General features: G+C 39.9%; 2 protein-coding genes across 10 annotated transcripts in view; both read right to left on the bottom strand.

The window, feature by feature from the left end:
- DENND5B (DENN domain containing 5B) overlaps positions 1–16,254 on the bottom strand; it is a 330,200-nt gene that overhangs the window by 17,690 nt on the left and 296,256 nt on the right. The window lies entirely within an intron of this gene.
- The window catches only part of SINHCAF (SIN3-HDAC complex associated factor), a 46,041-nt gene continuing 36,718 nt past the window's right edge, over positions 6,932–16,254 (bottom strand). For all 9 annotated transcript variants that reach the window (XM_050750325.1, XM_050750323.1, XM_050750331.1 and 6 more), the window contains 2 exons: positions 14,324–14,474; positions 6,932–9,259 (listed from right to left, as the gene is read on the bottom strand). In XM_050750325.1, coding sequence (XP_050606282.1) covers positions 9,100–9,259; positions 14,324–14,474 — 311 coding nt within the window. In that variant the 3' untranslated portion in view covers positions 6,932–9,099. The remainder of the gene's footprint in view (positions 9,260–14,323; positions 14,475–16,254) is intronic.

Genomic DNA, 16,254 nt, shown 5'->3' on the forward strand with positions numbered 1-16,254 from the left:
GCTTGAACCCGGGAGGCAGAGGTTGCAGTGAGCCAAGATCGTGCCATTGCACTCCAGCCTGGACGACAGACTCTGTCTCAAAAAAAATGTAACTGCATTATGACAGACTTTTTTCCTTTTAGCAATTGAAACTGGCATCCCAAGGATGCTCTAGATACAGTCATAAAGATAATGCTTACTGCATCTCTCATCACTGGCTCACTTGGAAAAGAACAAAAAAAAAAGTTATAAAGAAAATCTGCCTGGATCACGAGCGATGACTCACATCTGTAATCTCTGCACTTTGGGAGGCCAAGACAGAGGAGTGCCTGAGGCCAGGAGTTTGAGGTCAGCCTGGCCAATATAGTGAGACCCCAGCTCTATTAGAAAAAAAAAAAAAAAGAAGAAGAAGAAAATCTGCCTGATATTGCCTAATAAAGAGCTAAAGAAGCAGCCTTAAGCTGCTAGAGCCACAAGCACCCTTGGAACTGTGCACTCAAATGGCACTGTCTTTAGCACTAGCATAACTGGGTGAAAGGAGCACCATCTCTGTAACCTATAACTTGAATGGTGCTTGCTCCCTTGGAGTTGTTCAAGGAGTCTAGACTGACCAAAGCAGGCAACCAGCCTGGCTTAAACTAACTATGCTTGGAGCTTTGGGCCTTGAGGCTAAGAGGTGTGTTGTACTATTTCAGCATGTTTTATGAATTAGTTCCACAGTGCTGTTACAGCACAGCCAAATTTTATTCTTCGAAAATCATCCTGAGTAGGCCATTACCTGAAACAAATTAATGCAGGAACAGAAAACCAAATACCACATGTACTCACTTATAAGTGGAAGCTAAACCTTGGGTACTCAAGGACATAAAAAGATGGCAACAACAGACACTGGGGACTACTGGAAGGGGGAAGTTGACAAGGGTTGAAAAACTGTTAGGTACTGTGCTTACTATCTGAGTGACAGGATCATTCACACCCCAAACCTCAGCATCATGCAATATACCCAAGTAACAAACCTACACATGTACTCCCTGAATCTAATATAAATCATTCCTTCAAAAAATCATCCTGAGAGCCTATCTTGGCCACCCTCTGGATTTCAACATACTTTTTGTGCAGCTTAATTATATCTGGCATCGTTTCATGCCCTCTATACAATTTCCCAATCCTGGGATTCATGTGCTGCCAAAGCATAATAATCTTGTAGTGAATACATATTCTTCTTTAAGCACTGAAACCTAAGAAAGCTTTGAGCTTTTTTATGGGGGCAGGGGGGTGTTGCTGATGTGAATTGTTTAAGACCTTTCCTGTGTTCATCGTAACTACAGATCAAAAAAGTTTTCATTCTTAGCATATCCAATTAGACTTCGTTGCTAAAGATTAAAGAACAAATGAGGGAACAAGCTTATCATTAGGTGCTTATCACTGTGCACCTATTATAGGCCAGGCCCTCTATGATCCTCATTTTACTCTTACTACAGCTGTGTTTGGTATTATTTCCTTCACTTACAAAGGAAATGAGCTCAGAGAAAAATTATCAAAGATCATAACGCCAGTAAGTAGCAAAACCAGAATTTAAATTCAAGTCTCCTGACTCTAATTCCATTGTTTATTCATCTGTGCCCTGGTGATATTAATTAATAAGGTCATGTGCCAAATACAACCCTTAACCCCTATCCACTACATACTTACTTCTGAATAGAAAATAAAAGTCACGTGCAATTAAATGACAAGAAAAAAGCCCCACAATCTTAGTATGCCACGACTCTCAACAAGAACTTGATGATTCTAGCCACATGATTTCTCAAGCATCAAGGGACTACTTAGAACACTTAGTAGGGCCTTGTACACAGGTGCTCAATGAAAGGTTGTTTTAGAAGTCTCACAGTATTACCCCACAGATTATTTTGTTCATTTACAAAAGAAAAGATATATACTTTAAAATGGAAAAAGATCTGGTGATCTTAACTCAGTGATTAATCTTAGCATCACCAACAGTGGGACTACTTGACATTGTGTGCTTCTTGACATGATGCAGTAACAGAGGCACCACACAATCTATGCTATATCCTTGCCAAAAGTAAAATCCAAAACCACTAAGAAAACAACCAAGTCTGGACAACACAGTGAGACCCCATCCCTACCAAAAAAGAAGTTAGCCAGGCATGGTGGCACAGGCCTGTACTCCCAGCTACTCAGGAGGCTAAAGTAGGAGAAATGCTTGAGCCCAGGAGTTCAAGGTTACAGTAAGCTATGATCATGCCACTGCACTCCAGCCTGGGAAAAGAGGGATATTCTGTCTCAAAATAAAATATAAATAATAATAATAATGAAACATAGCCAGAAAAATCCAGGATAGGGGACATTATACAAGACAATTGGCTTGGACACTTCAAAATGTTCATTGCCATGGGGGGAAAAAAGCAGAGGACTATTCTAGATTAAAAGAGGAAAGATATAACCAAAAGTATGCCTGAACCTTGACTAGACCCTAGATGAGGAGAAAATGTTTTAAAAGACACTTTGGGACGATGGGGACAATTTATTCCATACGGATCTATCATATTGGATATTGAGTTATTATTAACCAGCTCAGATATGGCAATGACATTATGGCTAGGGAGGAGAATATTCTTATTCCTAGATGAACGTGTATTCAGGGGTGAAGTATCATGATGCTACAATTTACTTTCAAATGATTCAGCAAAAGAAATTAGATAAAGCACATATGGTAAAATTTTGCATTTGTGGTTCTAGTTGAAAGTTATACTATTATTCTTTCAACTTTTTGGTGTACTTAAAATTTCTTCAAAGTATTTTTTAACATTCTTGAATAAAATTCATCAAGACAGTTGGGATAAATTCAACTCTTCTATGAACATGATTTCTGAAAATACCAAGTTGTAAGCAAGTGATCAATATAAATATTTATTGTGACCCTGCTATTAATATATCCTAATCAACCCCTCTGGGAGCTGTAGTGGTGACTAAACAGACATGCTTCATGCTCTCTTGGAACCCATGTAGCATGTTATTTTGTATGTGTGTGTGTTGGAAGAAAGAGGAATTATTCTGGAATGCTTCCCCAAGTGATGCCTCAGCTTAAACGTGAAGGATAAATAAGTAGGTGTTGCCTAGTTACAGGATGGTCGGGAAATGGGTCAGAGAAAACAAACAGAAGATGTGAAGGCACTAATGATGGAGTTGGCCAATCTGGAGAGTGAGAATATTTACTCGTACTGCTTCCTCCAGGTCCCCACTCTTTTTAGATAGCCTGTTGGTCTCCTGTATCCGTTAACCAACTCCCTCTACTCAATCTTCAGACCCAGGAGTAGTAGTAACAGGACTCGAATGTTACTAGTCCCAAGAACTGTACTCACCCTGAGGTTTCCCTATACCCTACATACAACTTTGTAAAGGTCCCTTTATTAAACTTTGAAATTATCCAATTTCAGTAAGCCATCTATTTCCTGCCAGCAGGACTGATAAAAATCTCTAGAGACAGATATGGGAGATGTCTGCATATTTCATATTGTATCTACCACTGCCTGGGCCAGTGAGCATCTGAGGTCCAAGGAAAAGCTGGAAACTGTGTTTTCAACCAAGAGTATTTCAAGAAAGAAACTGTCAATCATATTAAGCACTGTGGAGAGGCTGGGTAAATAAGATAAAGGCTTTGGAATGTCCCATGAAGAAGCCATCAGTGACAGATCAACATTGAAGAGGTTTGTAAAGTTAATTGGAGGCCAAGTATACACTTACTTGAGATTAAAAAAAAAACACTATGGCCAGGCATGGTGGCCATGGGTCATGCCAGTAATCCCAGCACTTTGGGAGGCTGAGGCGAGCAGATCACTTGAGGTCAGGAGTTCGAGACCAGCCTGGCAAATGTGGTGAAACCCTGTCTCTACCAAAAAATACAAAAATTAGCCAGGCATGGTGGCACATGCCTGTAATCCCAGCTACTCGGGAGGTTGAGGTGGGAAATCACTTGAACCCAGGAGGCAGAGGTTGCAGTGAGCTGAGATTGCGCCACTGCACTCCAGCCTGGGCTACACAGTGAGTCTCTTGTCTCAAAAAAAAGGGAAAAAAACCAACAACAACAGTATAATTGTTCAGGTTTCTATTTTAACTCTACCAGGAACTTACTAAATAATTTGAGATTTTTTTAGTTTTAATTATTTTGAGATTTACATATAAACGTAAGCAAAAACGATCTTTCTCTTTTATTTGCAAAAAGCCGATACCGGCTGGGCATGGTGGCTCACGTCCGTAATCCCAGCACTTTGGGAGGCCAAAGCAGGTGGGTCACCTGAGGTTAGAAGTTCAAGACCAGCCTGGCCGACATGGTGAAACCCCGTCTCTACTAAAAATATAAAATTAGCTGGGCGTGGTGGCGGGCGCCTGTAATCCTAGCTACTGGGGAGGCTGAGGCAGAAGGATGGCTTGAACCCAGGAGGCGGAGGTTGCAGGGAGATGAGATCGCGCCATTGTACTCCAGCCTGGGAGACAAGAGCAAGACTGTCGAAAACAAAAACAAAAACAAAAACAAAAAAGGCCAATACCTGGAGCCACAGTTCAGCCAATATAAGCCATAGAGGTTTAGAGAACAAATGCCGTAAAACAGAGTAAGTCATTTTCCCCTTTCAGACAAAGAGTAGACTTTGGCAAAAAAAAATCTTTTGTCTCTCTCTAAACTGAATGACTAAGTTCTTTTACACTAAAGCTTGCCACTGAGTTTGTCTAAGATTCCCTAGTCAACATACAAAAACAAGCAGTTTCTAACCAGGGTGTAAGGTATTTGATACCTAAGGCATTCTCATGAGTACAATGAGTAACCAAACTCCACAGCTTGAGAAATTGTTAGACAGAACCCACAGATCCCTTTCTTTGAGAACATGAGCCTGTGAAATTATCTATCTTTGATCCAATTTGGCTTTCTCCTCCCTTCCAAGTTCACTGAACATCACACAAAAATGATTGCCTGACCACTGCAATGTTAAATCTGGGGCACTAGGAAACTGTTCTAGGGACGTTGAATAAAAGAGGCTCCCAGGGTACCTTCTATTTGTTCACTGCAGAGCAGCTACCTTGATGAATTGTTTTAAGATACTGTTTCACTAAGTCTCCAGCAGTTTTCTCCACAAAAAGACAGATAATATGTACTTTGAACATTACCAAAATTAAAAAACAAAATTTGATTAACTTATAGATCAAACTATCTGCAAAAGTTAAACTTGCCCCTCCTTTCAGCCTTCAGAAAGAAGGGAGGCAAGAGACCCAGGAATAGTTTCCAATGAGGGTTAGGACAGCATTACTATAGTAGACAGGGGACAGTTTGGAGAACAAAGGCTTTCAAATAAGAAAAGCAGATTCTTTCATTCAAGTTACATGACCGCCTGGCACCTCCACTTACCTGTAAATAGACTTTTTTTACTTTGCAGGGTTACTTAAACAATGTTTAAAAGTGCCTGGCCCCACAGTAGGTCTTTTCTTTTCTTTTTTTTCTTTGGAGATGGAGTCTCACTCTGTCACCCAGACTGGAGTGCAGTGGCCTGACCTCGGCTCACTGCAACCTCTACCTCCCAGGTTCAAGCAATTCTCCTGACTCGACCTCTAGAGTGGCTGGGACCACAGGCACATGCCACCATGACTGGTTAATTTTGTTTGTAGTAGAGATGGGGTTTCCCCATGTTGGCCAGGCTGGACTTGAACTCCTGACCTCAAGTGATCCACCCGCCTGGGCCTCCCAAAGTGCTGGGATTACAGGCATAAGCCACGGTGCCCAGCCAGGGTTTTTCATATTGTGAAAGCCATTTTTCTTTTTACTTGCTACACAAAGCATTTGCATTGTAGGGCGAGAGGACCAATTTAAAGAGATTCAGTTTAAAACAAAATGCTGTGACAAACTCTAGGTGCCTTCCCATTAGCCCCACCCCCACCTTTTGGTGTCCAGTCCTTTACATGAGCCTCTCCCGCTTGGATATGGGCAGGACCTGTGAAGACCCCTCTTGCTGGCAGCTTGGCTCTCGACACTTGGTGGTAGTGATAGTAATCATGTCAGTGGTCCAGTCAGCAGCAAGGCCATGCAGGGAGCACCCAGCTGGCAAGGAACTGAGGGGGAGCCTCCAGCTGACAACCAGTGAGGTCTGGGCACTCAGTCCTGCAGTGGCAAGAACTGAATTCTGCCAGCCGAGTAAGGCTGAATGAGTTCTACCCAAATCACCAGGTGAGAATGCAGATGAGACCAGGAGCTTTCTAAAGGACCTATCTACACCATGCTCAGACAGAAACTGAGACGCATTTGTTTTAAGCCACTAAATTTGTGGTAATTTAGGACATAGGAATAGATAATACAGGTACTGTCAACTTCCTTAGTTACATTGTTAATTTCATAGCAACTGTATTAGGTGGCAGCCAAATCATCCAGACTATCCCAAAGCAAATTTAATACTAACAGTAGTATAAAAAGTCTGGACCTTAAAACAACTGGTTTCTAAAAGTTTGATATGGATTACACCTCTTAGGATTCCTCATAATCCTGTGATGTAAATATTCCCATTAATTATTTAACTCATATGACTAACAAAGAGCAGAGCTAGGAACTTGAGAACCAGGGTCCAGCCCCTGATGCCACCACCCTTCCAACTTTTATAGTTTCCCTAAAGTCTCAACTATGTTTCCCATATGCCCATAGACAGTAATAAAACCACAGACAGTAAAAAGTACTGGGAACATTTTGTTCTTCCTTTTAAATCCATCTTATCCACTAGATTAATAATTGTGCACATCAGTTAAAATGTCTTTTATTCGAAAGTCTATGTCTCAGTACAGAGGAATTTATTCCCTTCATGGCTTGTTATTAATACTAAGCACTTAAACTGAGTATATGTGAAGGCCAAAAACATTATTCTTACTGAAGACCTGTCAAACAAAGCCACAAAACAGCTCCTTTTATTTTCTAATAAGACTAGATTTATTCAATACCCTAGTAAAAGTTTTGATTATAAGTATCCAACAGTATAAAAAGTACAAAACAGATCTGTAGATTTCTAATATATTAATACAAAGTGCATGACTACATACAGTACATCCTACAGGCAAAGAGAGGTGGAAGGGGAAAAAGAAGACTGTGGTTGAGGTCTAGTAATAAATAAATAAATACAGAAGTAGAGATGATCCATATTATAGTATATTCTACCACCAATACTGCAGCCAAAATGTACAAAAAAAAAAATCATTTCAAAATAACTCAGGAGGATGATAATGGCTGGACTTTTGTAATTCGCCTCAAAGACTGTGGGAGAGCCGACTCAACTCACTGTATAGTCTGTGCATATGGTGGCTTGTAGCATGCAGGTTTTTTCCAAAAGAAGGAATTATAAAATGTTTAGATTAAGAACTATAAAACTACAGGGTGCCTATAAAAGGTGGCTTACTCCTTGTTATTATTATACTACCCAATTTTTAAAATGCAGTTTAAAAAATAAGCACTGAGTCTTGTTATGACAAGGCAGGCAAATGCTTCTCCCTCATTCTGAAAAGACTGAACTGGCGATGCTTTTGCTGACTATTCAGAAAAGAGGCAGTAAGAGCACACTGTGGTTTGGGTTCCAGTGAGAGGCTTTTCATGGGGATCTTAGGATTGAAGAGTGCTAAGTTCAGGATATCTCAATGTTCAGAAAGCCTGACTAAAAGAAGCCAAACCAAAACCATTTAACATGAACACAAACCTCTTTTCTTTTAGTAAATTTTACTTTTAATACAGAGTGAAAGAAAATAATAAAAACTTAATAGGCTAAAACAAGTCAAACACCCATTCTACACAGATAAAAACCTTCACAAAGGTCAACGGAAGTAATCCAGAGCTGAAACTGAATTGTGCAGATTTTCAATGGTCATCAAAGTCATGTAACACAAACAAAAGTCAATTATATTTACACACTCAGCAAGCCCTCTAAGAAATGTGCCCCAAAAAGCATTAACCTTTGTTTTGTGCCATCCTGAAGACTTGCACATTGTATTTTTCAGATAGCTTAACATTTTTAATAGAGTGTGCTCTCTACCATGCGGTAATGCTTTGGTACTATTCATACAGGGTCTCGCCTGTCCTAAAGACTTGCCATTTCCCAAAGAGGAGCTTTTGATTCTGCTTTAGAAGTTTTACATAAATTAAAATCTTTATCAAATATTAATATGAAGGGAGGCACAGGATGCAACATATATAGTCAAGTTACCTCTCCGTACATTTAGAAATTACTTTCTCCTCCAAGGTATTTGCAACATAAAGCTCAGTCTGTCCTGCTTAATAATCAGTAGTACAGGTTTGAATCATCAGAAGCTTGGCAAGACCTTAATACTTCAGAATTATCAACAACTACCTCTAGGGGCAAGTCCATGTTACTGAGTTATGACAAATTTATTATCGTGAGGGAAAACAAGAGTAGCCAGCCATCTTAAAAAATGCCCCAACCACTGCTTCTCAATACAGAAAGACTAAAAACTACATACAGTTTATCATACAACAAATCCCATCTCTGTCCCCTGAAATTCCCCTAGTTTCATTCATTAGAAGGGGATTAAAAAAAAAAAAAAAAGACTTAAAGAGCACTTTACAGCAGCATTCAGCTTTCCTATGAAATACTCAGCATCTTAAATATTATGTACAACTCTTTTTTTAGTAAGCTAGACACTGGCTTCAGAGTTTGTGGGACTGGGGGAAATCAACCCATTCAAAACTACTCTAGAAATTGTGTTTTGGCAGAATAGCAGATATCCAAGTTAAAAATAGGAGGGTCATTTGAGACCAGCCTGGCCAACATGGTGAAACCCCGTCTCTACAAAAACTAAAAAGTTAGCTGGGTCTGGTGGTGGGCACCTATAAACCCAGTTACTTGGGAGGCTGAGGCAGGAGAATCACTTGAACCCGGGAGGCGGAAGTTGCAGTGAGCTAAGATCACGGCACTGCACTCCAGCCTAGGCAACAAGAGCAAAACTCCATCTCCAAAAAAAAAAAAAAAAAAAGAGGGTCAGTTTGTTGCTTTGTGGTCTTTTCAAAATTTAGATTTTTTTTTTTTTTTTTTTTTTTTTTTTTGTTCCCCTTCTACATAAAAACCTCAGTCACCACTCCTGAGTGGAGATGGGCAGAGGCTCTGGCCCCTGCTCCTCTGGCTTCTCGGCAGCTGCTTTCTTATTGCTGCAGCAAGGCTTGAAGAGATGTGTGTCAATGAGGACTTCCCCAAAACGGCCTTTATAGATGATCCCACAACATATCTTCTGTCTGAAAGAAAAAAATGGAGAACAAGATACATTAATAAGGAAGAAAAATAGGAATACAAAAGAAATCTATTATTATAACTGCTCAAATATAACCAAACAGTTGTGCTTCTACAATCTTGCACATTCCAAGTGAAAGGGCTCCTAGAGTAACCCCAGTTAGCTAGAGAAGGGGAATTACCCAGGTCCCTTAAAGGCCACACTGGAATCTTCTCAAATATTGAGGAAGATGGCATTTTGAGAGACAGCAGTCAGTTTCAAAGGCTGCCCCTGATGTTGTTAACTACAAAATCACCAACTCTTGAAAAAAAAATCAGCCACCATAAACAGGTTGATGCAGCTAGCAATTTATATATATATATATATATATATATATATTTTTTTTTTTTTTTTTTTTTGAGACGGAGTCTCGCTCTGTCACCCAGGCTGGAGTGCAGTGGCCGGATCTCAGCTCACTGCAAGCTCCGCCTCCCGGGTTCACGCCATTCTCCTGCCTCAGCCTCCCGAGTAGCTGGGACTACAGGCGCCTGCCACCTCGCCCGGCTAAGTTTTTGTATTTTTAGTAGAGACGGGGTTTCACTGTGTTACCCAGGATGGTCTCGATCTCCTGACCTCGTGATCCGCCCGTCTCGGCCTCCCAAAGTGCTGGGATTACAGGCTTGAGCCACCGCGCCCGGCTATATATTTAATTTTTTTTTTCTTTATCAATTCCTAAGTGCTTGAGTGGTAATTTTTAATTAAATACTGACTAGATAAAAATACACCTGTAATCCCAGAAGTTTGGGAGGCTGAGGTGGGCAGATAACTTGAAGTCAGGAGTTTGAGACCAGCCTGGCAGACATTGCAAAACTCCATCTCTACCAAAAATGCAAAAATTAGCCAGGCGTGGTGGCACGTGCCTAGAGTCCCAGCTACTTGGGAGACTGAGGCAGGAGAATCACTTGAACCCAGGAGGCAGAGGTTGCAGTGAGCTGAAATCACACAACTGCACTCCAGCCTGGGAGACAGAGCAAAACTCTGTCTCAAAAAAAAAAAAGTGTGTGTGTTAGCAAAGGCATCACAATAAGAATGCCCACAGACCACATATTCTAAGGGAAAGAAGATCATTTCCTATGAAGCCCCCTGCAGGCCCCTCCCCAGTCCCATCCCACCTCATCTCATCCTCTCCCCACTTAATTGTAGGTTTATCACTCCCTTTTCTTTATACTTATGGTTTCACCATATGTTGGTATCTCTAATCATACTGCACAGTTATCCACTACACACACACACACACACAGAATCACAATGTATTCTGCAATGTTTTGGTCAACATTAATTGAGATCCACACATACTGTTATAGAGCTTTATTTCATTTTGACTTATGTATAATATTCTACCCTGTGAATATATAACACAGTTTTATTTAGCTACCCTTATTTTAATATATAAATCAGTGGATACTGCTACCATTTAGGAATGGGAACATCTTCAACTTTACTCAAAAACGGCCATTTATCTACATGGTTATAACTATTTACACCTATAACTGACAGTGTTCTCATCATTCCATACCCTCTCTCCAACATTTGGTAATAGATTTTTTATTTTAGTTTTTTCACCAACCTAATGAGTGTAAAACCGTATCTCACTGAAATTTTAATTTGTATTTCCTTGATTTTCAAAAAGTTTGAACACATTATCATTTAATGAGTTATTTCGTGATTCCTTTCTAAGTGTGTCCATTTTTCTGTTGATTTATCTTTTTCTTCCATTGTAGTTGTCTGTATATTCCAGATACTAACCCTTTGTCAGATATACGTGCTGGATATCATTTCACTTTCTTTATGGTGTTATTTGATGAATTTAAGTTCATAATTATAATGTAATCAAACCTGGAAGTTTTTTTAAATGCTTAGTACTTTGTCATAAAAAATCCTTTTCCACTCAAAAGTCATATTCTATTTTCTACTTTAATGCATCTGTAATTGGTGTTTGTCTACGGTGTGAGGTAGGGAACCAAGCCCAGTTTTTTCACATGAATAACCATGTTGTTTTTAATATCCTAGCAACACTTATTGAACAGACCATTTTCGCCCATCAATCACCCCCACATCATGTATCACATAACAAGTGCTATATACATATGTGGGCTTGTTTCCAGGCTCTCTATACTATTCCACTGGTTTATTTTTCTATTCCTAGTCCCAAAACACATTAATTACTATGGCTTTATAACGTCTTGATTTCTGTTAGGGAAAGTTTATCAACATCTTTCTTTTTCTTCTGAAGATGCCTATTTTGGGCCTTTTGCTTTTCTATATAAATTATAAATTAGCTTGTCAAGTTCCATAAATATGTTGGGGTTTTGACTGCAATTACCCTGAATCTACAAAGTGATAATCTCCCTAACAGTCAGTTTAATAATATCTATGAATGTGCTATACCTCTCAATTTATTTAGGTGTCTTTAAATGTTATTCAATGGCCAGGCACAGTGGTTCATGCCTATAATCCCAGCACTTTGGGAGGCCAAGACGGACAGATCACCTGAGGTCAGGAGTTCACTATCAGCCTGGCCAATATGGTGAAACCTCATCTCTACTAAAAATACAAAAATCAGCAGGGTGTGGTGGTGCACGCCTGTAATCCCAGCTACTCCGGAGGCTGAGACAGGAAAACTGCTTGAACCCAGGAGGTGGAGGTTGCGGTGAGCCAGGATTGCACCACTGCACTCCAGCCTAGGGTGACAGAGCGAGACTCTCTCTCTCTCTCTCTGTATATATATATATATACACACACACATATATACACACACACATACATATATATATGAATGTTCTTCAACAATATTGTATGATTTTTACATAACTCCTCCAAAGGGTTTTTGATATTTTACTACTACATTATTTTATATTTCCTAACACTAGGGTAAAATGTATCATTCTAATGCCAAACTGCCTAGATTTAAATCCTGCTCTACTTATTGTGTAACGTTAAACAAAGTACTTCCTCTTTGTACCTCTGTTTTCACGTAATGCTTCACAGAACTATTGTAAAGACTAAGTAAGGCCAGGTGCAGTATCTCACACCTGTAATCCCAGCACTTTGGGAGGCCAAGGCAGGCAGATCACTTGAGGCCAGAAGTTCAAGACCAGCCTGGCCAATATGGCGAAACCCATCTCTACTAAAATACAAAAGTTAGCCAGGCATGGTGGTGCATGCCTGTAGACCCAGCTATTTGGGCGGCTGAAATGGCAGACTCGCTTGAACCCAGGAGGCAGATATTGCAGTGAGCCAAAATACCACCACTGTACTCCAGTCTGGGCTACAGAGTGAAACTCTAAAAAAAAAAAAAAGATTAAATAAATGCATATATTTAAACCATCTATAAAGTACTCATACTATGCGCTAGGCACTGTTCTAAAGCGTTTACTACTACTGGTACTACCACTATCATTGCTACTACCAATATTGTATTGGTTAGAACCTTCTGTATAATGCTGAATAGAGATGGTGATAGTCAACACTCTTGATTTGTTCCTGATCATAGAGAAAATGCTTTCTTTTTATCACAGTTACGTATTATGTACTTTGGTACTTTTTGTAAGATTCCTGTTGTCTAAGTAAAAAAGTTTCCTTCTATTCCTATTTTGCTAGAAGTTTTGTTTTAAACCTTAAAGGAAAGTTCAAATTTGTCAAACTCCTTCTTTGCACCACTAAGAAGACAATACCTTTCTTTAGAACCTATCAATGTGGGCTGGGCACGGTGGCTCACGCCTGTAATCCCAACACTTTGGGAGGCTGAGACGGGTGGATCACCTAAGGTAGGGAGTTCAAGACCAGTCTGACCAACAAAGAAACACCTTTTCTACTAAAAATACAAAAATTTAGCCAGGCATGGTGGCGTGCGCCTGTAATCCCAGCTACTCGGGAGGCTGAGGCAGGAGAATCGCTTGAACCCGGGAGGCAGAGGTTGCAGTGAGCCGAAATCGTGCCACTGCACTCCAGCCTGGGCAACAAGAGCGAAACTCCATCTCAAAAAGGAAGGAAGGACGGAAGGACGGACGGAAGGACGGAAGGACGGAAGGACGGAAGGAAGGAAGGAAGGAAGGAAGGAAGGAAGGAAGGAAGGAAGGAAAGAAGGAAAGAAACTGCTGATGTGGTAAATTATATTAGTTGATCTTCTCATGTTCAAAAACCAATCTTACATACCTAGAATAACCCTAGTGGTAGATGATGTATTGTTTTGGTATCAAATTTATATCAGCCTTAAAAATGCTTGGGGCCTATGCCCTATTTTATCCACAGTCTGGAAAAGCCAGTGCATAGGCCCCAATCATCTGTTCCTGGATGTTTAGTACAACTTGCATATTGTGGCTTTTTTTTTTTTGAAATAGAGTCTTGCTTTGTCACTAGGCTGGAGTGCAGTGGTGCAGTAATAGTTTACTGCAACCCTAACCTCCTAGGCTCAAGCAATCCCCTCACCTTGACCTCCCAAAATGCTAAGATTACAGGTGTGAGCCACCACGCCTGGCCCGAATCAATTTATTTTGAGATTATCTCGTTTTTTCACTTTTTCTTGAGACAGCTTTAGCAAGATGCCTTTTTTCTAGTACTGTACCCGCTTCACCTGTATGTTCAAATTTATTGGCATAAAGTTGTCTATAATATCCTATTTTTTAAATGTCTGCTTTATCTATACCTAAGTCTCTTTTCTCTCTCCTAAAATTGCTTATGTGTATCATCTCCTTTTCCTGATCCACTTTATCTCTAGTACTTTTTTGGTCACGTCTTTTTGAAGGACCAACTTTTAGTTTCACTGATTCTCCCCACTGCATATTGTCTTTCTACTCCACTTATCTAGCAATAGGAAATGTAGGTACCTTGATGTGATTTTTATTTTAAATAAATTTTAATAGGAAGAACATACAAAATCCCACTTCTCTGCTCAATTCCTGCTTAATCCACTGCAATCGTGTGTTACCAACTGTTTGCCAAATGCCATTTAATTGCTAAGGAAGTAGGAAAACACTGCCTGTAATTAAGATGGTTTGCTGGTTAAAGAGATATTTTCTGTTTCTTTTACCTTTTCCAGTATGTGAGATCTAAAAAGGAAAAAACTGGTGTTCTGTTAGAACCAGAAGCCATCTCTGTATCTGAGCCGTCATCTGACTGGTTACTGTAACAAGGAGATTGAGCTGGGGAGGCACTTGAGGTGGTACTGTGAGCATCAGAATCTGCAATAAAGATTAAAAGAAAAAATAAAATTTTCAATTTCATTACATGTAATTGCAACTAAACCTCAGCATAAGACACTGTGAATCAGTTGGTAAAAAAGAAAAAGTAAAAAAAATTCATTTTCTATGCACTACTGGTATTTGAAGATATTCACACTAACATGTTTTTTTTTAAAGTGAAGAAGATGGAATAGACATACCCTTTCCTATTCCTCCTGCTTATACAACTAAAATCCCAGGATATTATATATAAAACAAACCTAAGACTCCAAAAGGTGACGACCATCTAGGGAGCTCAAGACCCAAGGCAAGCCATGGTGGTGGGTTCCTTAGTTTTTCTGGATTTTCCTTTTGCCTCATAATCCCCAGCTTTGGAAGTGACACAGTAGCCACCCAGAAATGCCAATGGGTACAGACAATCAAAACAAAAACAAAACAAAAATCCAAAACCCCAGTTAAAGCCTGATCTCTCTAGCAAAGAACTAGGAAAAGGGCAGCCTAGCCAGACAGAAAACGTTTCTACACGATAACCTTCCTATTCCAGCCAAACCCACAGAAAAAACTGTGGACACCTTTCCTAAGCCCAGCAGAGGCTGAGGTGAAGAGCCTATATTTCCACCCTCACAAGACTTGGAAGCACCCCGACACCTACACCAGGGTGGTGTCACAGGAAGCCTAGCTAAGTCAGGATTTTCGTTATGGCCCACTAACTACAAGGCCACCCTCACCAAGTGGGAGCCTGAACTCTCCTGACACCCAGTAGTAACGAGGAGCCTCCCCTCCCCCCAACCTCAGAGGTCAACGGAGGATGAGAGAGAAACCAGAATTCTAACACCTGGCAGTAACAGGGTGGTTACGCCCCTCCCTCTTTCCCTGCTCTGAGGGGTGTCAAAAAAGCCAGTTAAAACAGAAGGGTTAAATAAGACCCAGAGTCTCACAACATAATCTGAAAATGTCCAGGTTTCAATAGAAAAATTACATCAGTCCAAGAATCAGGAAGATCTCAAACTAAATGAAAAGGCCAACATTAAGATGACAAAGACATCAGAATTATCTGACCAAGATTTTAAAGCAGCCATGACAAAAATGCTTCAGTGAGCAATTATGAACATGTTTGAAATAAATGAAAACACAGCCTTGGCAAAGAAACAGGAAGCCTCAGTAAAAATAAGATAGAAAACTATAAGAACAAAATAAATGGAAAATTTGTAACTGAAAAGAATACAATAAAGAAAATAAAAACCACAGTGGATGGGCTGAGCAACATGGAGAGGAGGCAGAAAACAAACAGTGAACTGGAAGAAAGAACAACAGAAATTACCCAGTATGAACAACACAGAAAACAAATGAACAGAGCATGAGAAACCTGTGGGGCTTAGTCAAACACACATCTACATTCATGTCAGTGCAGTCCTGGAGGGAGAGGAAAAACAGAATAGAGGCGAAAAAGTACTCAAATATAGTCGCTGAAAACTTGTCAAATTTGGTGAGACATAAACCTAAGATTCAAGAAGCTGACCAAAGCCCAAACAGAATAAACCCAAAGAAATCCATGCCAAAACACATCATAATTAAACCTCTATAAACTAACCCAAGAGAAAAATCTTGAAAGCAGCCAAAGAATAATGACATTATACCTATAAAGGGAAAACAAAAGATCCTGATTTAATAAGGAATAAAAGCAGTTGATTAGATGCAGAGCTAACGCTGATTTAATACTTTGCCTGTTTACATGAAGAAGATGTCATATAAATGTACAAGTCAGAAAATAAGTTTCTTG

Source organism: Macaca thibetana, chromosome 11, assembly GCF_024542745.1.
Source record: "Macaca thibetana thibetana isolate TM-01 chromosome 11, ASM2454274v1, whole genome shotgun sequence".
In the NCBI taxonomy this organism is placed as follows: domain Eukaryota; kingdom Metazoa; phylum Chordata; class Mammalia; order Primates; family Cercopithecidae; genus Macaca; species Macaca thibetana.